Source organism: Nothoprocta perdicaria, unplaced genomic scaffold, assembly GCF_003342845.1.
Source record: "Nothoprocta perdicaria isolate Ctin4 unplaced genomic scaffold, notPer1 scaffold_7, whole genome shotgun sequence".
NCBI classification, from domain to species: Eukaryota; Metazoa; Chordata; class Aves; order Tinamiformes; family Tinamidae; genus Nothoprocta; species Nothoprocta perdicaria.
Genome location: NW_020455976.1, coordinates 8836175 through 8859103, shown reverse-complemented (window position 1 = coordinate 8859103; position 22929 = coordinate 8836175). Strand labels below are relative to the sequence as shown.

Below are 22929 nucleotides of genomic sequence, written 5' to 3'. Positions count from 1 at the left end.
TAGTAATAATAATAATAATAATAATAATAATAATAATAATAATAATAATAATAATAATAATAAAACAGAAAAACAAGGTTCTAGTTTACGAAATGAGGGAGGTTAAACTTAACGCTCTAGTACCATGCAAGACACCTTGAATTTATCTGTGGCCTGCAACAGCAAGAGTGACATTGAAATTTAATCCCCGCTTCTGGTATCTACCATCTCTKCCCCTGCTGCTCCTGACTCCTGTCACTGCCATCACCAGCAGCGATGGCTGATAAAGGAAAAATATGATCTGTGCTGGATAGGCAAGTGTTTTATAGGCAGATCTTTGACTATTCAAGAGTTGTGGGTAGACTATGCCAGTAGTTCTCTGTTTATTAAATCATCTGTGTTTTAACACATATTAAAGGACTATTTAAGCCACCTATGCAATGTATTCTTCTGAAATAGATACTGCTTCGAGCTGGAATAGCTTCTGTCGGAAATATATGCCTGGCAACGGTCTTGCATGTTTAAGTCAAGGATGGGAAAACATTACTGTGTGAACAGCCGGCATGAAAATATCTCATCTCATAAGTACATAGCCAGTTTTCTTCATGAGGTTACTATTTTGGAAGAGAAAGAATATTTAAGAGTATTTAAATATTCAATGTTGAATTTCTTCCAGAATAAGAGCGTGCTATTGCTATTCTGCAATAGCTGTCTGTGAGCAGAGTCTTATTCCATTGATACTGAGCTGTTCTGGTCGGTTTTCTCATAATGACAGGTCCTAATTTAGTGTGCAACTCYTTAAAAATAGACTTCTATTAACACTCTTCCATTAAACACTTKTTTTTGTAGCAGAACACTTCAATGGCATAAGGATTTATTAATCTTTGCTCCAATCCAAGTCTGCATAGAACAGAATCTCCTGAAAACAGTATTAATTTTAAATGATAGTGCCATGTAGCACAAATTATTCTTCATGTGTTGTCAGTTTTGACACCAGAAACATCTCAGTATTGTGAATTAATGAAGAATATTGGAAAACTACATCTAATCTAGTAAATGTATTTAAACATATACCACCAAACACAGGAGAATTAAGATAGGAAAGTGGACTAAATGCTTTGCAACTGTCAGAAAACTGTGCTAAGAAAGTGCTCTCACAAACAAGGTTGTAATTTTGAGGCCAGAACGCAGTACTTTAGTATGCTAAATWTTTCAGGGTTTCGAAGCTGTGGAGAAAATAAATAAAAGTCTAGCGCCTGTGCGCACTGTGCAAATGGCTAAAACTTGGAGGAGTCCCGAATAACACTGGGGACTGATGTTTCCCAGGGGAACGACGTTCCCCAGCCGGGGCCCGGGAATTCGCCCCTTTCCCGGGCACCAACATCCAACCGCGCCGGCGCCGGCCCGCGGCGCCTCACACGAATCTTGGCGGGCCGCCCCGCKGGCGGCGGGCAGRGCGCCGCGCGGCACGCCGGGAGCGGTAGTTCACTCCGCGCGCACTCCCCGCCCGCGCGGGCGGTATTTCGGCCGSCCCAGGACTACAACTCCCGGCATGCCGCGGGGCCGGCGCGGCGCCCCGCCGCTCTGCCCGCGCCAGGGACTCCAAGGCCCGTGGCGCTCCGCGGCGCGGCCGAGGGGAAGGGGAAGGAGGCGGCGGGCGCGGCGGGAGCGGGGCGCGGCTGCGCAGAGCGCGGCTTCCTGAGCGTCTGGTGGCGGCGGCCATTTTGTGGTGCTTCTTCCCTCCGCCGTTCGGGCTGCGCCGCCGGGAGCTGGAGAGGGGGCGAGACGGAGCGAGGGGAGCCGGGGCCCTCTCCCTCACCTTCCCTCCCGGCCCGCGCGCGGCCGAGCCCCCCCGCCCCAGCGCGGCGCCCGGCGGCGGCGGCGAGCGGCCCGGCGCACGCACCATTATGGAAGACGACGGGCAGCCCAGGACCCTGTGAGTGGGGAAGGGGCCTGCGGCGGCGGGGTGCTGCGGGGCTGCGGAGGGCGGCGGGAGGAGGCGCCGAGCGGGGCCCTGCGGGACGAGCCCGGCGCTGCGCGAGCGGCCGGGGGGCGCCCGCCCGCCCGCCCGCGCGGCCCCCGGCCCGGCCCGAGGTCTTTGTCCGCCGCCGGTTTGCGCGGCGGGCGGCGAGGGGCCGCGGGGAGGAGGCTCTGCCCCTGCGGAGCCTCCGCTGGTTTTTATCCTCCGGTGTTGGGCGGTGTGTGTGAGCAGCCGCCTGTCAGGCCCGGCGGCGCAGACCGCTGCGCCTTGGCCGTGTGCGTGCACAGGGCTTCGTGCTCACAGTAGCGGGGTGCTGTCTGCCCTTTATTTCTTGAAAATAAGAAATTGAGGTGTTTCTCCTGCTGTTAAGTTCTTTTCAACTCTGCAGGTACGGCCTTTCTGACGGTATTGGTACCGAGAGGGAGCTGGTAGGCACGCACAGGCGTTTGGGGCTGTGTGATGCCCCGGGTGGCTGTTTTTACCGAGTTCCTGGGTTTTCAGCGTGCGTGTTCAGCGCCCAGGCTGCCCGTGCGCGCAGTGCCGGCCCAGGCGAGGTGCCGGCCCTGCCCGTTCGGSTTTGGGCGCTGCACCTGCCTGCGAGGGTTTCGGGCACGGTTTGCGTTGAGGGCCGCTCCGGAGGARCAACGGGGACAGGGCAGGATACCTCTAAATTACTTTGTCATTGCCACGACCAAAATGATGACTTGGCATTTAAGGCTTTCCTAGGCAATTTGTGTTTTTTCTCTTTCCTGCATCTGCAAAAGTTCTGTTAATCAGTTTACAGTGTAGTATAAGTACGTACATAGTCATTGCTCCCTCAGACACGCAGTTTGAATAAATGTATCCTACATTMTTATTTTTTTGTTTTGTTTTGCATGTTGGCTGTCCAGATGGACTGAGTTTGCTTGGCCCTGAAAGTGGAAAGTATTCTTTGGAGTGTTGCTTTAGGATGAGAGGAGGGAAAAGGGCAAAGGTACAACATGTTTAACTCAGTTTTATTTTCATGGTTCATCTCTCTGCTCGGTTTATCCAGAGTCTATATCCAGAGCAAGTCTAAAGTGTTTTGTTCTGGGCAACAAGTTTTTGATACTACGCTGCGAGTGGATTCTTACTAACCTCTCCAGCAATGACCTGACTTAGTCCCTGACAAGGAAAAAAAATTACATTTGTGCTAGGATGTCTGAAATATCATCTCTACAGCTGCCCGAGATGTTTCACTCCTCACATGGGACTCCCTGTTTAATTTGTCAAGCTAATAAAYATCAGATACATTCACTTCCTAGTAGCTTTGTAGTAATCGCAGTCATGTAAGTTGCATTCCTATAATTCTTCAAGGGCTTTCTTACAGAATACAAAAAAAATCTGCTTTAGGACTTCTTACATCTTCCTCTTGTCCCTACTCTTTTATCTGAAGAACMTTTATATGTAGTATTGCAAATGTTGGTGGGGTTTTGGCTTTTTTTATCTTCTTTCTTTTTTTCCCTATTTTTTTTAAACATTACTGTCCTGAGTAATAACTTCTCATATGTGGCAGTTGTGATCTTTCATATAAACGAAAGACTCGCAGACCTCCAAGAGCAACTAATAATATTGTAAGTTGAACTCTTTCATTTTTGTTTGCTTGGGTTTTTTTTTTTTTTTTYAGGGAAAAAAAAAAAAGTATGTGATAAGTATGGGAAGTATGGGTGTCTGTAGCTATTTCACTGTGTGCATAAGCACTTCCCTGGTAAATTAAGTGGTACTTTATGGGTGTCTTTGGTATTTCATTTATTCCTTCAGGAATGAAAAGCCAAACCTGTATGTTAGGAAGGATTATTTATTACATTTACAAGCAAACATTTAAATCATAAAAAAATAAAAATCCACCTAACCAGTGGTCATCATCTGACTATATATACTATATAATTATGACTTAATTATGTCGTAAATAACCACAGCTACCATGTGCAGAATGTATGGGATTGTTTGCAGGCACAATAGGTGAGTCGTGGAAGGCTAGTAGGAGTTCAAAATTTTTTCAAACTTAATGTAGAAAATAGACTACTTGAACTTTCATGTCTTTACTTTGTAACTTGTAGGCCTATGTAGAAACATGAAGAATAATAGTATTTTCTGCCATTTTTTTCCTTGCTGTTTTTAACAATTTGATGATAACTTCAGAAGATGAACTTTTGTGTAGTATTCCTTACATTGGCACCTAKTTTTTTTTATCAACACCCCTCAAATCAAATGAGATATTGGAAATGATCAAACTAATATTTTAGCTGGCACTAAATAAGAGCTCTAGGCTGTGCATTTTTCTTCTTTTCCTCTCTTATTAGGACATTTGAAAGCTCTGCTATTTCTTGTGCATGCTGTTAAATCTTTCCATTGCAAGTAGTATCAAAATCCTGGTTTTACTTCAAACTAGAAACTTTAAGCTACCAGAAACGTAGTGTGTTGCCAGTGTTCTCAGCTGTTAGAGTCAACTAGAAGGAAAGTTGCAAAACTGTGTGTTCTCGAAGTGAATGTTATTAAAGCTGTTCGTAGACAGCCGTGAGGTATCTGTAAGTTCTTGCAATGTTAGCTTTGCCTTGTTGTATAGTAGGATTTTGAACCTGAAACTGGATTCACTTACCTGCTGCATTTCCTTTCAGTTGAGCTCTTTTATAGAGGAATAGTGTCTGCTAGTGGAGTCTACAGAGTGGATTTTTCTTGCTGTCATTTCATTTCCTGTTCCTCTGACCTGCACTGGTCAGAGAGAAGCTCCTGGAATTTCTGGTGCTTTCACCTCATTGCTTGCCTTATTTCTTACTGGGCTTCCTTCACTTAAATATAGAATCCGTCATTTCTTGCATGTTGTCTGCATGAGTGTAAAAGCATATTTACTATATTTCCTCCGAAGAGTATGTAGGAAATTTCTTGTGGACAAAAAAGTAATGGCTGTAAGTGTCCCTTTCTTCCTTACCTGTCTAGGACGCAATGAAAACCTGTTTATCTTCACAAGGGGGATTTTTTTTTTTAATGTTCAAGCCTGAAAATTTAATTCTAAAACCTACTTCTTGCTGATGTATGCTTCTTTTCTTCATTAGAAATTTTACAAGTTCTCTGAATTTGAAGTACAGTTTTTTATTCTTTATGTTGTCAGCAGTATTCAAAAGTATATTATATTGAAACTTAGAATATAAATATCTGCTTTGGGTTTTTTTTTTTGTATGTGCTTATTAATTGGTATTTAAGTGCTTCAAACTTGCAGAAGGGAACAAACACTATTGCCTGTATGCAAAAAGCCACAACTTTTGCTGCCCTGTCACATTAAGCAAGACAACAGCCTATAAAAGTATAGTAAGTGCTTCTTCTCTGTTGGATTTTATGATTTTGGAAAAGTTTGAATAATTTGTCCTCTAGGATGTAACAAAACAAAAAGGTTGAAATACAGTAGGATAGCATTTTTAATGCCTTATGTTTCTGTAAGTGTTATTCTGCTTGTTTGGGTTTCAAAAGAAGAATAGAGAACACTAAATCTATGCATAAGCTAACCTAAAGAAGGGGAAACTAGGTACACCATTAGCCTGACTCTGTGTACCAGGTGACTAGCATCAGCCCAGAAAAGTTTTGTGTTTCTGGAAAGGTAAGGTTTTTGTTCCTAATGTGCTGAATACAATTTTTCTTTATATAGTATTCAAACATTGCATACTAAACTAAAGCTATTTGCTTGTAATTATTTTTTTAAGTCATCTTTAACTGTGCTGAAGGAAATTGGTGTTACTGCAACCTACTGATTTAAAAGCCATCAAGTTAATCATCAAGCCATAGTCTTTAGCGTATAATTTCAAATCTGTAGAGGTTTATGTTCCTGTATTTTTACATAAGCTTCAAGAGATTTGGATTTCTCATAGTGTTATGTGATCATTTAATTGCCTACTCATCGCTCGTGTGTATTATTCAGGCTTTAGAGTTTTAGCAATTTGAGAAAGGCGTTAAAGCCATTTGCTTATGGCAATATTAAACACCAAATCAGTATTTAAAATACTACATGTTTTTAGGAAATTAATGGACCATTAGGAGGTGACAATACCCTTTTAAGTGCAGCAATCAATTGGTCCAAAATTATCCTTCTTTAGGAAGAGCAAAGGTGACAGTTTAAGGTGTAACATTGTCACGGTTGCTTTGGAGAAAACACAGTGGTATTGGAAAATTAGCTATTTATTCTTGTAGCTATTAGAATAATTTACTTTTCAGTTCTAGTTGAAAAGACTTGGGAAGCATGGTTTTCCTCACCCTTCTTTTTGTTGTACCAAAATGAATTCTTAACACTGTATTTCAGAATGTTTTGCATTTCTAAAATACATATTAGTACTATGCAAAAGTATGCAATAGTAGTATGCAAAAGATGCTGAGTTTTTTTTTCCGTTAACTATATTTTTTTACCTTCTATGACTTTGTGCTAGATGTAGACTTCATAATACAGACAGTTTTTGTCTATGTTGTAGTACAGTTGGTTATAGCAGTTTGCTGTTCAGGTATGATGATACCAGCATACAGAGGAAACAGGCACTAGTAATAAGTTCACAGCAATAGTGACAATTTTTGTAGGAATACTTATTTCTAATTAGTTTCCACCTGACTTTAGTAATATCTGGAAAGGTTAATGTTTTCACTCAAAACCGTTAGTGGTGTGCAATTTTAACTCTAGGCAATGATTAACAAGAGCTCAGTTAAGGTTTCAGAAATAAGATTTAGATAAATGTTTAACTGTTAAATTTTTGGTGTAGACAATTAACTCAATGGAGCAATTTGTCCTATTATAAGTATTATTTACTAATTTTGACAAACTTTATCTTATTTTGTTCAAACTTGGTAACTTAATACAATCCACAAATATAGCTTCTGAAAATGAGTTTTATCAATTCATGCATACCTAGTAAGAAAGAAGTGCACAAATGTTTTTAGGGCATGTTTCCATATTCAGGTGATACCACTTAAGAAATTCACTTCAGGTACCATATAATGTTTAAGTCCTCAGTGAGAAAGGGACAGTTATTGGAAGAATAGGAACGTAAACAAAACCCTGTTGATTTCCTCGTGGGTTGCCCGCTGCATGAAAACAAGCAGTGGCAATTTTAATTCTGTTGAAGCTACTGTAAGCCCAGCTGTCAAACACAGGAAGAGCTTTTTAAAATTCTACTCAAAGAAACGAGCATTAAGCAAAAAAGTGTCCCCTCTAAATTGCTGTGGGGAAAAGCATCTGGCTTCAGTAACTAAAAAATAATATTTTGTGCTTATCTTCAGTGAGGTGCATTAAAAGCTTTAGGCTGGCTTTTGTTTGCTATGTATGATTCCAGAGTAATCTCTTAGTCTTTTTTGTTCTTTTAAGAATGCAGTTTTGTATGTGCGACTCTTTCAGCAGTCTCTGTGACATGATATTACTTTTTGTGTGCATTCAAATCTAGCAGGGTATCTAGAAGTACTTCTAAAACTGTGCTTCTGGATTTTGGATATCTAGGCAGTTGTAGTACTTTTTAATCTGAACTTCCTAGATATTTAAAAATCTGCAATTATTTTTAAGGTGTTGTAAATAAAGCAGACTGTCTTACTGATGTTCAAATTACTTCTGCCCAAATTTGAGTTTTCATCAAGGTAGTAGTTGTTGAAATAGATGCTGTACAGAGCCTTTGTATGGCATAATGCTGCAAAAATTGCCTTGTCTCTTGGTGAGTGGGCTGGTTTATCAAATGTTCAGGAGAACAAATTGAGTTGACCACTCACAAGTCAGCACAATTCGTGTTGGTTAGTTACTACTAAAAAAATAAGAGAGTTGGTAAAAGTCCATACCCAGATTCAAAAGTCAAATCAATTGGATGCGCAGTGGGAAGTGAAACTTAAGCATCTGTGCCCAAGAAGTCACCTCTTATATCCAACATTCCTGAACAGTATTCTTTCTGCATGTGATATTTCTCTGCCAAAAAAGTTTTGGAATTTTAGTATGAGTGTCCTGTATTACATTTCTTTCAAGTTTCATGGTCTCAATTGTGTGGCCAATTTGATATTCTAGAAACTGTGTGAATGCTGCATTAAAACTTTGTCATGAAATCATTACAAATGCTGTCTTTCAGTGTAAAATATCTGGGATATTTTAAGGGAAATTTTCTTAGTCATTTTGGGTTTTAAAATCATAATTAAGTTTGAGAAAATGAAAATTGCTGGTTTAAAATGTTGTTTTTTATTTTCTTGTGTAGCTATGTAGGAAACCTCTCCAGAGATGTGACTGAAGTACTTATACTTCAGTTATTCAGCCAGATTGGACCATGCAAAAGCTGTAAAATGATAACAGAGGTAAGACCTTCCACATCTGGGGTGAGGGGGATAAGAAATATACCATAACTTAGGATAAAAATGTAGAAAATAAATGGAGCTTGGGGTTCTTTTGACATTACAGACAGGATAGTACTTTGTTTAATTAGGATGGGGTTTGTTTTACATAGATTGCATTTGGGGCTAGCCTTTTGCAGAAGGGACTTCTTGAGTCATTGAGTTCATTCCGTTTTGGTTTTTTCTAGTGACCCTGCCATATCTGCTTATCTGTTCCACTAGCTAATAATGATCTTTCTCTGTAATTTAAGGATCTTTGCCCCCTCTTTTCATCAGAACCACTTTGTTCTCATGATTGGAAACCTTATTTCTGATCTAAGCCCTGTCCAATTCATGGCTACTTCGTACTTTCTTGACTTGAATGTATTTTCAGTAACTTTCCCTTTTGGGTTATCAGTTTTTTGACTATGTATCATTGAACATCCAAAATCCCTTCAAAACAAACTTTGCTTTTCCTGACCGTCCTTGGTGCCAGTGTGAATAGCCTTTTTCTTGTACCTGTCTGTTCTTAAGTTATCTTATTTCTGGGAACAAAGTGACAAAATGTCAACAATATTTCAGATAAGGTCTTTTGTACAAACTACTGGTAAGTATTAACACTTTTTTGTCTCCATGGTACATGCTCTCATGCATTTAGAATTGTTAGTCATTTCTGTGATCTTGTTGACTTCATGTCAGCCTGTCACTGCCTTATATTCCTCCTTCCTTCTGCATTTATTGCTCATAGGCCCTACCTGTTAGGACTTTAATTGGAACTTCTGATTCTTGGTTCTTTAACTGATTTTCTGTATGGTTTCCTTATTCTTCTCTGAACTTCCTACAGCTCTTCCTACTAACTTGTCATTTACAGATTTCCTGAGTGCAGTCACATTATTTTTACCAAGATCATTAATGAAAGTGTTAAATAAGTTTGGTCTCAAGATTCATCTTTGAGGAATGCCATTAGTAACTTCTGTGGTCTGTTTTTCCTTTCAATACAATGCACTGCTTTTTTTATTATTATTATTTTTTTATCTTCAGTCAGTTCATTAGCTGCATACACTTTTTAAATCKCTCTAATCGTTGCTCTGTCACATCTTTTTTTTTTCTAGAAAGTTACTGGAGAAAGGTGGCTATCCAGGAYGCATAACAGTGCACAGTTGTTAGTTTTTACTTTGAGGAAAGGGTTCTGATTGTCATAGGCACTKCAGAAATAAGGCAGTGGCAATTGGCCCTTCAGCTCATCATGAGAGGTGTTAGTATTGGTTTTATTTCTTGAAAAGCAGATGAGAAATTCCAACACTGCTTTCTAGTTTTACAATTTTAAATAATCAGGGAAATAAGATGCGGAGCATCCTTATTAACTGAGTTTATAAGAAAGTTACTTGGAGCTAAATTCAGTTATGTACAGAGGTGAACATACTTAGCTGACCTTAAAACATGTCACCAAGCAATCTACCAAGATTGACGTTTATAGCTAATCCAGGACCCATTTGCTCACTGTGGCTCTGCCTTCCTTGGCAGCTCCAGGGTTATTTGACATTCTTCCCTAAGAAAGCATAGGGGGAGAAGAGCTCAATGGGAGGAAAATTAATAGTCGAAGCTAGAAAGGGCAGTGATTTTTTTATCTGTAAAATATCTACAAGTATGTTCTGTTACATCCATTTAAAATATGTGCATTTCCAATCTACCATAAACTTTGTATCAATACTGCTTAAAACATCATTTTAAATGTAGAACAATTTGTTGTAGTTACTCTAAAGCCCAAAGTAAATATTGAGAGAAAATGAGGGCAGTATTCAGTTAAAATAGCGAATATGCCCTTGCTTGCATATTTTGCAAAGTAGTAATATTTTTATATGGTTTGTTAGTGGTTCATGTATTATTAAAAACAATTTCTTAAAAAGCATTTCACATTAATGGTGATCATACCTACACCTTGAAATTGAGTGGCAAATTAACTTTGTGGTTGGGTGCTGAAGTGGAACTGGTCTGCAGCTGAAATGCCGTGAAAGTCACAGTTATAACTATGAAAGTATCATATTGCCCATCTWTCCAATCGCTGTGTTGGAAACAGTTTTTCATAGACATTAGCTGATGTTTAAGTACTTTTTTTTTTGAATATTACCTTCATCAGATATATTTGTACCTGGATTTTCTTTTTGTGCTTCTCTTTAGTTAGTTGTCGCAATTTTGTTTTGTTTTTGTGGAAGATGGGATCTCTACACACTTGATGTTCATGCCACAAATGTTTATTTGGGGATGCACACCACACAGAGACGAGGTGGCTGGTGTTTCCAGGTGTCATGAATACTTGTAAGATGCAGGCATCCATGAAAGAGGCATTTTTCCTGGGCAAAATCTTAGGCTAAAGCAAAGTCCCCTAAATCTCAAAGTTAAAGTAGGATGGATTTTAATTGAGGCATAAATGCACTAAATCTATTAGGACCTCAGACTAGTTTCCCAAATCTTGGTTTAAGGCAGCAGTAAAGCAATATGGGAGGAGAGACGAGTAAGTCTTAAACATTTTGAGGCACCTGAGGTCCATGTACTCTCAGAGCACTCAGCTGCTATTGCTACCTAACCTGTATTTTTGTAATCTTGGGTATGTTTTCTCTCTGTTCATTTTCCGGATTGGGAATATTTAGTATTGAGAGTCCTTAAAAGGACTACCTAGGACTGCTTCATGATTTCAGACACGAGCAGACATATGTCTGGTTTATCTATTAGATCTTCCTGACCTCCCTTGTCCATGTTCAGTTCCCTAGTTCAGCTGAACTATATTTGAAGACGTACAATGCCGAGTTACAGAACAGAATTGAGGTTTGTGTTCTTGTACTTCAAACCAGTGCATATGGGTACCAAAAGTTAAATATTGAAATGGAAAAAAAGCCTAGTGTTAACTTTAGTGTTGCTAGTATTTAGTGCTAAGGTTTTCTTACCACTGGGCGAAGTGAACAGCAAGAAGGCTGGTTACAAAGTAGTTGCTTACAGGTTAGATGCTTTCATCTATGTGCAGTAAAAAAAAAAAAAAAAAAAAAAAAGAGAGAGAGAAAGAAAACCTTCAATTTAGTTTTTAGTTGAGTTGATACTTTTATATTACTGTATTTTGTTCAGTGAATAGTATGTACATAATGTTGTTACGTAGATAATTTGGTGCAATGCTCCAGTTTTTGTACTCAGGGCATTTTTGAGACAGCTTAATCCAGTATTGGAATCTTTATTCAAACCTTTGCTTTATATTGATCAACTTTTCAGAAAACTTTTCTTTGTATTTTCTTTGTACGTTTAATACTTCAGTAAGCTTTGTTGATCAGTTAGTATTTTTATTAATGATTGGGAAGGCTAATCTACAAAAGCAGATCAGACCTCCGATGCAGCAGGGTACCTACTAATCAGCTGGATTAGCATCTCCTTGCCCAGACTTCAGTTATTCTGAGTGCTTTAAATGATGTATTTCCCGGTTAGTAATTAGGTGTAACATCTTTCATGTGAAGCTGAGAATATGCAAGCACTAAGTGCTKGTCTACTAGTGATTTTTCAGACAAATGGAAGACCTTTGAAGTAAGAGGAAGAGATGAAAATTTGGAGATTTCTGGGGAGCAAACTTTTCATACTTGGTGTATATGTTAGGGRTAGGAGATAATTTTCATTCTTCTCTGCTTTTTCATCCTTTTGTCCCTCTTTCGCTTGTCATCTGGTCTGCAGATCACCTTTCTGGTAGTTGAAATGTTTCAAACTTAGGCTTTTATATAAAAATGCTGAGCCCTCAAATAAAGTGAACTATACATCAAAAATCGCTAGACCTTTAAAGACATCCACCTCAATAATTCGTAAATTTAACTGTTATTTCAAAGGCTATTTCATAATTCTAATGCAAATCATTCTTAACGTTTCTAGCTATAAGTAATATATTTTCCTGGATTTTCTTCTCAGCAACCCGATAGCAGAAGGGTCAACTCTTCTGTTGGATTTTCTGTTTTGCAGCATACAAGCAATGACCCTTATTGCTTTGTGGAATTTTATGAACACAGAGATGCAGCTGCTGCATTAGCTGCTATGAATGGGAGAAAAATTTTGGGAAAGGTAAGTTGTATGTATAGTAATTTTAGATTAAAGCAAAATAGATTTGTGTAAGAATTACTAAAACTGCAGTGTTAATTTTGATGAAGATGTTTACTAAAGTTAAATTCTGCTGATGGAAAAATAGGATTAGGAAACTGTCTCCTTATAGTTTCTTGTRTTTTAAGTACCTCGGTCATTCATATTGAAGGGCGATTTGTGAATATAAATGGTTGTAACCAAACTCTGAATGACCTTAAACATAAGAATTTATACTAAATCTTGCACTTATTTTCAGGAGGTCAAAGTAAACTGGGCGACAACACCAAGTAGCCAGAAAAAAGATACATCCAGTAAGTAAAGTGACAGTTTCACTTGTGTGCAAATATTTCAAAACATGGTAATAACTTGTTAAAATGCATTTAAAGATAAATATTTTTTCCTCCTCATTCTGTATTTAATAGCATTTTGCAAACTAATTTTTCTGTTTCTGCTTTACAACTGGGAAAACTGGAGTGGACAGACTAAAGTGCTGCTGCGCATCGAGTGGAATCCCGTGTGCTCCTGGCTCCAGCACCACAGGCAGAGCACCGCTGCCTCAGGAGCTAAAGCTGGAGATAGCAGTTAAATATTTGATTAGTAAATTATTTATTTTCAGATCACTTCCATGTGTTCGTTGGGGATTTAAGTCCAGAAATAACAACAGAAGACATCAAGTCAGCCTTTGCCCCTTTTGGTAAAATATCGTAAGTATCATAATCAATATTGCTGATATCACTGTTGCATAGTAGAGTTATAGAAATTTGCTTCTGAATGAAATGCTGCTTATTGTTTAAGTCATTTCTCTGATGTTATTTGCTGTATGTTGGGTGGGAAGTGGAGGGTTTTTTTATGCTGTCTCATGTATCATATGTTGGTAAATACAGTAACTTAAATCTGTGCTTCAAGTTTGTTGAAAGCAATGTATTTTTAAGCTAGTTTATATGCTAATATCCTTCAGGGTTTTTATTAATTTGATTGCTCCTTGTTCGGAATGTGTACAGAATAGTGACTTGACTTACAAGTGGTATATGTTTTGTATACAACATTCTGTATGCGTTTGAACTGCATTTTGCAGGCAGCATAAAAAGCTAGATAATTAAAAGAGTATAATTCTATGGCACTGCTAGTTGTGTAACTTGTGAATGTTTTGAAAAAAAATGTATTTACTTTTGAGAATGAAATCAGCTTTTCTACATGATAGTRTAATTTCAAAGTAAAAGAATATTACAGTGTATGTGCGCTCAGCTGGTTAAGAGAAAGTTTCTTTAAACTTCTCATAGATAATTCAAGTGATCCAAAATCATCCACTGTTTTAATTAAACATGGAAAAGCTGAAGTATGTATGTCTTTGAGAATACAAAAAATATCTGGTACTATATCAATTCAGCTTCATAAAAATCCTTTAAAGTTGAACTTATATATTCCTGCTTTGCAGGAATATTCTTTTAAGAACAAAAATTATTTTTTGTCTTGTTCTGCACGCATATTTTTAAATGAACCATAAATCTCATTTCTTACTTCTGCTATTGTGTATATTTTGCTTTTTGTCTCTTAATGTGGTAAGTAGTGCTGTTTAAAAATCAATATAAAGAGAATAATTCAGGTTTCTGTTTCTCAATCTATATTTATACCTGAGACCTGCAGTTTTTCTAAAGTCCAAGTCACAATTAAAAGTAATAGCATTCTGGTTATTTTGCAGAATTGCTCATAAGAATGGACAGGATCTTGAAGGCTAACTGCAAGGAACTGTGCACACTGGAACTCAGTTGTAGATTTTTTCTCATTTCTATTTATTCTTATTATACATTATTTATATATACATATTTTAGTATTTACATTTTAACATTCTATATTCAGTGCAGTTCTATATTTCCAATCATTTTAACTTACTCACTAAAATTTCTGTGTAAATTTGTTGTTTTCGTACTGGTGTGCTTAGCATTGTTGTTAGTTTTATTCTCCTTTCTTAAATTTCTGAAAATGTCAATTTTTCAAAATTTACAGCTGCCCAAACTCCAAAATGATGGTAGAGAATTGACCAAGAAAAATAAAGAAATCTGTTAACAGGCCATGTATGCCTTTTAATTCCTATTTTTTCCTCTTTTTCGATTTTTTAAATATTTCATATATTTTGTATCACTAGGCAGAAGACATTTAACTATTTAGAAAATGCATGGTGAAGTAGATAGAATTGTTGCAGTAATTTGTAGAACAGTAAAACTTAGAGGACCCTAGTCAATAGAATATTAGAAAAGGAAACTTTTATTTCTTCTGTACTTCAAATTTGAACTTTATAGTTTTAGCCAGTATAGGTTATGTGGTTAGGTTGCATGTTTATTACATGTTATTTTTTGTCCTACTGCTTTTTTCTAACAGGTAAAGAAGCGATAGGGAGAGTTCAGGAATTACTGTAGTTTTAGGGCTAACTGAATTGATAAGAAAAATATGCTCACAATACAGTGTGTGTGGTTCCTTTTAGTTTTTATTTTGCAAGTTACTACTATTATCCTCATATAGCTGTGCTTCTTTTCACAGGGATGCACGGGTAGTTAAAGACATGGCAACTGGAAAGTCAAAAGGCTATGGTTTTGTATCTTTTTATAACAAACTGGTGAGTAATGGGGAACTGGAGTAGATATAAAGTTAAATTAAGTTCATATGGATAAGTAATTATGCAGACTCTGAAATTAAGCACCAGTCTAAAGTCTCTTTTGCAAGAATTCTAAGTATTAGCCTTTCTGACATGTTTCTGTAGTTGCAGATATTCTATTCTAGGTTTTTTTTCCTTGCATATTCATTGTATCAGGCTGCAGAATTACTTTGGGTTCTAAATGTAATAGTTAAAAGTACTTTTAAAGCTGGTGGCTGAATCAACAGTAGTCAGGAGTCCAGTGTTCTGGTGCCAGCACCTGTCCTGAGATGCTGGTTGAAGGCAGGTTTGCGTTTCTGCTTGTCCTAAAAGTAAGCGCCCTGCAGAATGGGGRCTTACAGGGACCAAGGTCCTGAATGATTTGACTTTGATTTGACAGATGAATCTGTCCTCATGGAGTTCTGGTATGAAACAAAACACTTGCCAGGATCTTTAAATATTCTGTTAGCTCCTTTGTGCTATAGATTTTCATTTGTAACCTTTGTGCTCGTGGAAAATCCTRTTCAGTGTGTGTACTATTTGCTCTGCCTCTCCTTTTTCAAAGCAGTTGGGGGGGGGGGCGGGGGGACGTGGCTTCTTGCAGTTTAGTGAATCTGTTGCTTCCTTAAAAGGAATTTCTGCTTATACTGTAAATTTACATGTTGTCTTCTGATTTGTGCACAAGCAAAGTTACTTGGGCCATAGATTCTCTCTATTCTTTTTTCTATTCCCCCCCCCCCCTTTTCTCAACCTGATCTCTTCATATAGTGACTTTTTAATGTTTACAAATTCATAGAAGCAGCCTACATTTGAACATAAACTGTATATTTCCAGAGGGCAGGATGGAAGTGCTCGACAGGGGGAATGCTGTAAAYGGAATTACCTGACAATATATATACATAGTTTTTCCCTTAAAAGTACTATACATATTTCTTTTTTGCGTGCTAGCAATTTTATTTTTTATCTCTTTAGGATGCAGAAAATGCTATTGTACACATGGGAGGCCAGTGGTTGGGAGGCCGTCAGATCAGAACTAACTGGGCAACGAGGAAACCACCAGCTCCAAAAAGTACACAAGAAAGTAAGACCCTTCATGTCATACCCTGTTGTTTACTTTCTTGCATAGCACTCTTGCTTTAAGTGGAGGAATAGACATAATGCTGCCAAAATTATGTCACTTAAGTGTATATTTGACTTCTAGATSTTAAAGAATAGATTTTTCTGATATATTGAAGCAATATAGGTGGTGGTCTATGGTATATATTTAAGCCTGGAATTCATACTTCTGTATAAGGTAAGTATTTGAGAATCTGTGGTTACTATTAGCTTAAAGCTTAAAATCAGCCTTCTTTCTTTATAGATAATACAAAACAGTTGAGATTTGAAGATGTAGTAAATCAGTCAAGTCCAAAAAATTGTACTGTGTACTGTGGAGGAATTGCCTCTGGACTAACAGGTAGGATTTCTTTTATTGTTCTTTCTTTACTGAAGCTTTTTGGATCCCAAGGTGGCTCTTAATTCAAACACGTTGTGTATGTGTGTGTTGTAGATCAACTTATGAGACAGACTTTTTCACCATTCGGCCAGATTATGGAAATAAGAGTGTTTCCAGAAAAAGGTTACTCATTTGTCAGGTATGGAGAGAGAAAAGGAAAATCCGATTGTTATGTAGTAATATTTACTTGTTCTGTATTTTCTCTTSAATGAACTTCTGCTATTATATTAAAAGCTGTCACCATGTGTTCATAGAAATATTTGGAACTTCTTTTAAAAGTGGCCACCAATCTTTTTACCTGAGAAGATGAAAATCTGTGAAAGCAGATCTTTTTCTCTGGATTTCCTGTATGTATGGAGTCAGTGTTTTTTAGTGATTGAGTAAAAGTTCTAAAAAACTTAACTTTTGTTTTTTACCTTCTTTAGATTTTCAACCCATGAAAGTGCAGCACATGCTATTGTTTCAGTTAATGGAACCACAATTGAAGGACATGTTGTTAAATGTTATTGGGGTAAAGAATCTCCTGATATGACTAAAAACTTTCAACAGGTAAGTACACTTTGCACTCTTGCATTTTTGTGCTTAACCAAAGCCATGGTGTTTATCTGTAATGCCTTCCCAATTATAATAGTTCAATTCTGTAGTAGTTTTCTTACAAAATTCCATGTTCTGTCTCAGTTATGTTCCAGTTGTTCATCAAATTGGCTAGTGATTTTTGCTGGAATATCTGTTACTGTCTTCTGGATATGATTCAAGATAGGGAGAAACTTTGAGGTAATTTTGATTCTTGCTAGTTCACTTGCTAGCTGAGTATCCAGCCAAACATTTACCCCCTGTTCGTACCCTCCCGTGCGCGCACGCAGCCATTCTCAGTACAAGGACCCAGTTAAGGCGACAATGTTCTTGGCTATTGTTCCCATTTCAGTGTCACTAAATAATTTGACATGTGGTTGACTCGGGCAATTTTGCCATTAGCAACGAAACAGGAATGTAATCGCCCTCTGGAACCTGAGGTGCCCTCAATTGCTCTCTCCTTAGGTGGACTACAGTCAGTGGGGGCAGTGGAGCCAAGTGTATGGAAATCCACAGCAGTATGGGCAATATATGGCTAACGGGTGGCAAGTATCATCATATGGAATGTACGGCCAAGCATGGAATCAACAGGGTTTTGGAGTAGAGTGAGTAATCGTACTTAAATTTTATTGAATTTTGTAAGAATGGTAAATCTGAGTTTCAGACCCATTTGTTATGGGGATTGCACAAGGTTTCAAGCCTTCCTTAGGGATTCCCATGTGCTTCAAGGTTATGATTAATGGTTACTGTGCGCAAAGTAGAGGGTGAGTTGCTCTGATCTATACTCAGTAACACATTTTGAGCACATGGCTCTTCTGAGAGCCAAGAAAACTAACGCTGACTCTCTTTATGGTAGGGTTTCAAATGATGGTCATGTCAGGTCTTCTCTAAAAACTGAATGATTAAAGTGGAGGATAGTGGAAAAGCTGGAACCAGAGAGCTCAAAGGATTTCTCTAAAGTATTCGTAAACCTAGAGAGCAGGAATTGTATCCTGAACTTTTAATTCCTGGAGTTGAAGAACTTGGATGGCTTTTTAGTGCTTTATCTTTGTGAAGTCCTCACAACAAATTTCTGTTTAAATAACTTCTTTGCTTAAATAGTTTTGCGTTATCTATTCATGTCAATTAAGCGTACAAAGCAGAKATAAACCTGCCGTTGGTACTTGTGCCAGTTAGACTGGGATTTTTTGCATTACTGCGTCACTGATGTTGGTCAGAAAATAGACGGTTCTAAGAAAACCGGTGTATCTATTAAGTTGTCTGATGTACACAAATATAGTATGTCATTGTCATTCGTTGAAATTCTTAATAAAATGGCATACTATATTTTCCTAAAATCAGAGCATTGATCTGGAAAAAAAAATGTATAAGTCATTTGAATGCCTAAGGACTTGTAAGTTCCCTTGTTCATATTGAAATGGCCTTTTACATTTGGAATTTGTGGTAAGTGCAGTATATTGATAATTTGTGTATTAAATTTGTTTTAGATATTAGCAGATTGTCAAACTGTAAGCTCTTATAGTTCATTAAACCCTAGGTAGTCCAAAGACCTCGTTTAAGGAATGGAAAGTTTAAGAATCTGCAAGTTAAAACAGGTTGTTTGGAAGTTACGTTCAGTCTGAAAAGATCTGTCCAAAGCTGACCCACTTCAGCGCATTTTCGTACCTCCTTTATGCAGTGCAGGAGGGAGGKGTGTGCAAGTGCATGTGCATACACTCGCTCCTTTGGAGGCTTTTGTCCCATGCAAATAGGATTCAAAGTTTGTGCCTTTTTGTTGCCGTTTTGCTTTTGAAATGCTTGTGATATTTCCAGGTCACACATGTTGTACCACTTATTCAATGTGAGAGGCACCTGAATTACTCATTAAAGAGAGAACGTTCTCTTCATGTATCATTAGTAGCGTAGGAAGTGGTTTTACTGCTTTTGCTTTTCTTTTTTAACCTGTCGTGTAAATAATTTGACTGGCTCGTATGATTTTTTTTTTTCTCTCTCTCTTTCTTTTCTCCATCGTCTTCTTCTTAAGCCAATCTCCATCTGCGGCCTGGATGGGTGGATTTGGTGCTCAACCTGCCCAGGGACAAGGTGCTCCTGTAATACCTAACCAAGCTGGATATGGTATGGCAAGCTACCAAACGCAGTGAGCCGGGACTCTGTTTAAAAGTGTGTATTTCATGATAGGCTGCAGTTTCCAGTGACACTCTGAAGACTGGAATGTAGACAATGAAAAAAAGAAAATATTTATTTTAAAAATGGAAATGTTTGGAACCTTTAGCACAGCTTTGCTTTGGTGAAGGACACAAATGTCTTCTAGTTCTGCCTTTTTAAGTTTTTGTTCATGATGGATATGAACATGTTTTTCTTTGTGTACAAAAACTAAAATAAAGTCAATAAAGACAATTCTGACTACAAATTTTGATATAGTAGGAGAAATGGCTAATGAATTTGATCTTTAGGTTACCATTCCATTTTTTTTTTTTTTGGTTCTGTCTTCAGTGTTTTTTATCACTGTGCTTTTTAAGAGACATGACATTGAAAAGAGCAAGTTGCTTTTATTTGAACACACATCCTGAAATAAACTGTGGACCAATCACTACAACCTGTTAGACAGTATTGAGTTTCCAGGAAACCTATGGGCATCACTCGGAAAACATAGGCAGGTCTTGGAGTAATTTTTTTAAAATATATATTTAATTTTTCTACCTGTTTAGAGAAAACAAAGTCTGGTACAAATAATATTTTGGTCTGAAATGAGAAACAGTACTGTCTGAGTTCATGTAACTTCTACTGTCCACGTTCAGGCACATACTAAAACATTTCAAAGATCATTTGCTTGTTAAGACTATAGTGATTTGCATTTAATTTTGAGAAGCAAAACCGTTTTTGCAAGTATGTTGTTTGTATTCAGATCAGACAGTCATACTTGTGCTTTTACACAACGTTTGAAGGCTACACATTGTAAATATTTCATAATTAGTGTTTCAAAAGCATGCTCAAACATAGAGGTAGCAATGTAATTATTCAAAGTAATACTTAATATACTCTGCCGCTGTGAATGCGGCRGGTTGACGAGAATGTGCAAGACTGACATTTCCAAAGTTGGCTATTATGTAAAGTTACATAAAATTCTATAACAAAGAGCCTTAATTTTAATTTCATAAATCTTTAATGCATCACCTTTTTGTCATTAGAAATATGACTTTTTGCTTTACATTGTTTGGTATGTAAATACCTTGGTTAACAACCTTGTAAACCTATTTCAAGGTTATTATAAGTTGTATAGTATCTTGATGTTTTGAAAAATCTTGATGTTTTTTAAGTCTAGAAATATTTTGCCCAAGAATTTTTTAACAAGATTGTTAAAAACATCTTATTTTAGAGAATATTCAATGTGCCATTTGGTAAATGGAGATGCAGTTGAAACAGTACACTGAGTTGTGACTTATTTTTAATTAAAAGTTTTGTCTTTATGGGTGGTTTGCATGAGATGAACCTGTACAGAGGCTGGGTTGTTTGTGTACTGAGTGTGTAAATGGGTAAATCATGAAGATGTTTAAATGGTATACTGGGTTATTTCTGAATTATTTTATGGATACATTGATATAAACTGCCTCAATAAATTTGAAGTTGAAAATGAATGTAAGTTAGATATAAGTACTGTGTTTGACCCGTGACAGCTAGGGGGTGCAGATGGGTCAGCGCTTGCTGAGCTCCTGAGGCAGCAACAACTGACAAATACAGGATTTTGCAGTGGTAGTGCAAGGAAGCAAAGGGGCATTTAAAAACAAGTGGGATGTTAGATTTTAGAGATGACAGTTCCAGAAGAGTGTTGGAGAAGCTGTGTGTTGTGTCTTTGTTTCTTATGCAGGTGTTGCAAATTAGAACCGGATTATGAAATGGAAACTTGCAGTTTTGTCAAACCCAGCCAAGCTGTGCAGATGACTACACTTAATGCTGCAGCAGATCTCTGGAGTTTTCATTCTATTAGATGTGTTCAGTAGCACCTTCCCTTTCAGATCAGGGTTGAAAGTGTGTGATGCTCTGAAAGAGAAGTTTGAGAGAGCTGGTTACAAGAGGTACTTGGGTCTTTGGGCTGCTCGTGCTTGCAGTGATGCCTGGAGTTAGTGTGGAGCCATACGTGCTAGTGATGACAGAGTTGGCCCTTTAGCTCTGTTTCTTCTTTCTGCTGTACTTAGTGGTTTTCAACTCAAGTTAGGAGTCTTGTCTGCAGGACTCACGGTTTTCTATAAAATTTGTATATATGTGTATATCTCTGCGAGGATCGGCTTATACATTGTAGTTTGAAAAAAAATTTCACAAGTCTGCATTTTTATTACACTTAACCTGATTTTAAAAAAGAATCACAAGTCATTAGATCTGTGAATTTGCAGGTTAGTTTAGGATTTCTTTAACTTCACGTGAAATCTGGAGTTTCTGTGTGTGAATCCAGGTGTTTGGTGTACGAGCACTGCGTTCCGCATGCATGTCGTGGTACAGGCAGGATGTTCTTCTGGCACGGCTGGAGATGTTGGTAGTGCAAGTCAGCTGCCACATAAATGCCCAGGTGAATGGTGCAGGACTAAGGCAGTGATCTTTCAAGATCTTAACGTAGAGATCACTTTAAATCTGATTAAATAATTTGCCTGCTGCAGAGGTGGGCCTTACCTGCCCTGCATTAGAGGATGAGAGATAGGATATGCTTTCTGTACTTCCTCAGTGAAGGATTTCTTGTTGGCTTTTATACAGTTCTTCCTTACGGTGATATTCTTCCCAGACTACTCAAGATACAGGGGTCTCCGGTGTCTTGAAACGTTTGCTGTAGCACTTGGATTACTTTCCACTAGCTAGCATTTGTAAATGCGTTGCTGGCAATTTTTGGCACCAAAGAGCCTCTTGCACCATACTGCTTAGTGAATGACTGTTACACTGTTGTAATTCCTCTAACTACAGAAAGCTGCCGCTTCCTGGCCCCTTACCCCAAGGATTTGGACTTCAAAAACCATTGATTTCTCATGGCTTAAGCTGGTGGGTGCGACCCGAAGCAAGGTACAACCTGCACTCGCAGAGAGCGTCCAATAAAAGTGAATCGTGATAAAGGGCTTATCCTCTGTTGTCATCTGTTGAAGCACTGTTCCTCTTTGCTGTAAAAATGATAACAGGTGTACAAGGCTGATCTTGTAAACTATGCACTTGCAATCATGTAAAAGATGTTTTATTTGAAAATTTTCATACAAGCAGTTTTGTATTTTGCGGAGTTGGGGTAGTAAGGCTGTAAATATAAGGTTACATGTAGCTCTCAATCCTGCCTCCTTGTGTATGTTTGTATTAAGTTTTCACATATACTTCCTGCAGGACCTTCCTCCTCACCCCTTAAGAAAACTTCACAAAAGAGCTGTGAACTATGTTGGAACCACCCCCTCATTTCACCTGCTAAAAATTTTCTTGGTGACAGAATTTTGCAGAAAAAAAATGCGATTTTATTTTTTGTTTGTTTGCCTGGTTTGATCTTTTGTACACAAGGAAGCAGACTTACACTGTATTGACATCATATTAATTCTGGCACTTATTTATTTTCTGAACAAGAACCTGTGTCTTTGTTTTAATCACATGGAACTGTTTCTTGGTCAGCAATAAAGGATTTTGTTGTACTGTTCATACGTTAAAATATATAGGCAATCTTTTATTCAGTGTACTTTAAAAAAAAAAAAAAAAAGAGTTTGGAAAGACCTGCCTTGTTACAGCTTGAATCTTCCTTTACAAATCCCTTTGAACAGTATGGATACGATGGGGAGATGCAAGTATATCAATGGGGAGTAAAACCAAAAGAAAATATAACCACGT

General features: G+C 37.8%; 1 protein-coding gene across 4 annotated transcripts; it reads left to right on the top strand.

The window, feature by feature from the left end:
* The first annotated feature begins 1689 nt into the window (after positions 1-1689).
* Positions 1690-22303, top strand: TIAL1 (TIA1 cytotoxic granule associated RNA binding protein like 1). 4 transcript variants are annotated; one of them, XM_026050732.1, is made up of 12 exons: positions 1690-1915; positions 8179-8275; positions 12227-12376; positions 12651-12705; positions 13011-13098; positions 14930-15005; positions 15996-16104; positions 16384-16479; positions 16573-16657; positions 16944-17067; positions 17557-17696; positions 19115-22303. In XM_026050732.1, the coding sequence occupies exons 1-12, from the start codon at positions 1887-1889 to the stop codon at positions 19230-19232; spliced, it is 1167 nt and encodes a 388-aa protein (XP_025906517.1). In that variant the 5' UTR covers positions 1690-1886; the 3' UTR covers positions 19233-22303. The 4 variants fall into 4 exon arrangements, with proteins under 4 accessions (XP_025906517.1, XP_025906518.1, XP_025906520.1 ...); XM_026050733.1 differs by having other exon boundaries at positions 1705-1915; positions 12278-12376; XM_026050735.1 differs by lacking the exons at positions 1690-1915; positions 8179-8275; positions 12227-12376; positions 12651-12705; positions 13011-13098 and adding an exon at positions 13914-14162.
* The last annotated feature ends 626 nt before the right edge of the window (positions 22304-22929 follow it).

Bases quoted from the DNA above. Each gene is read 5' to 3' on its own strand.
- TIAL1 (XM_026050732.1), top strand. From the start codon at position 1,887: ATGGAAGACGACGGGCAGCCCAGGACCCT. The intron at 15,006-15,995 runs GTGAGTAATGGG...TTATCTCTTTAG, and splicing joins TATCTTTTTATAACAAACTG to GATGCAGAAAATGCTATTGT. The intron at 17,068-17,556 runs GTAAGTACACTT...CTCTCTCCTTAG, and splicing joins TGACTAAAAACTTTCAACAG to GTGGACTACAGTCAGTGGGG.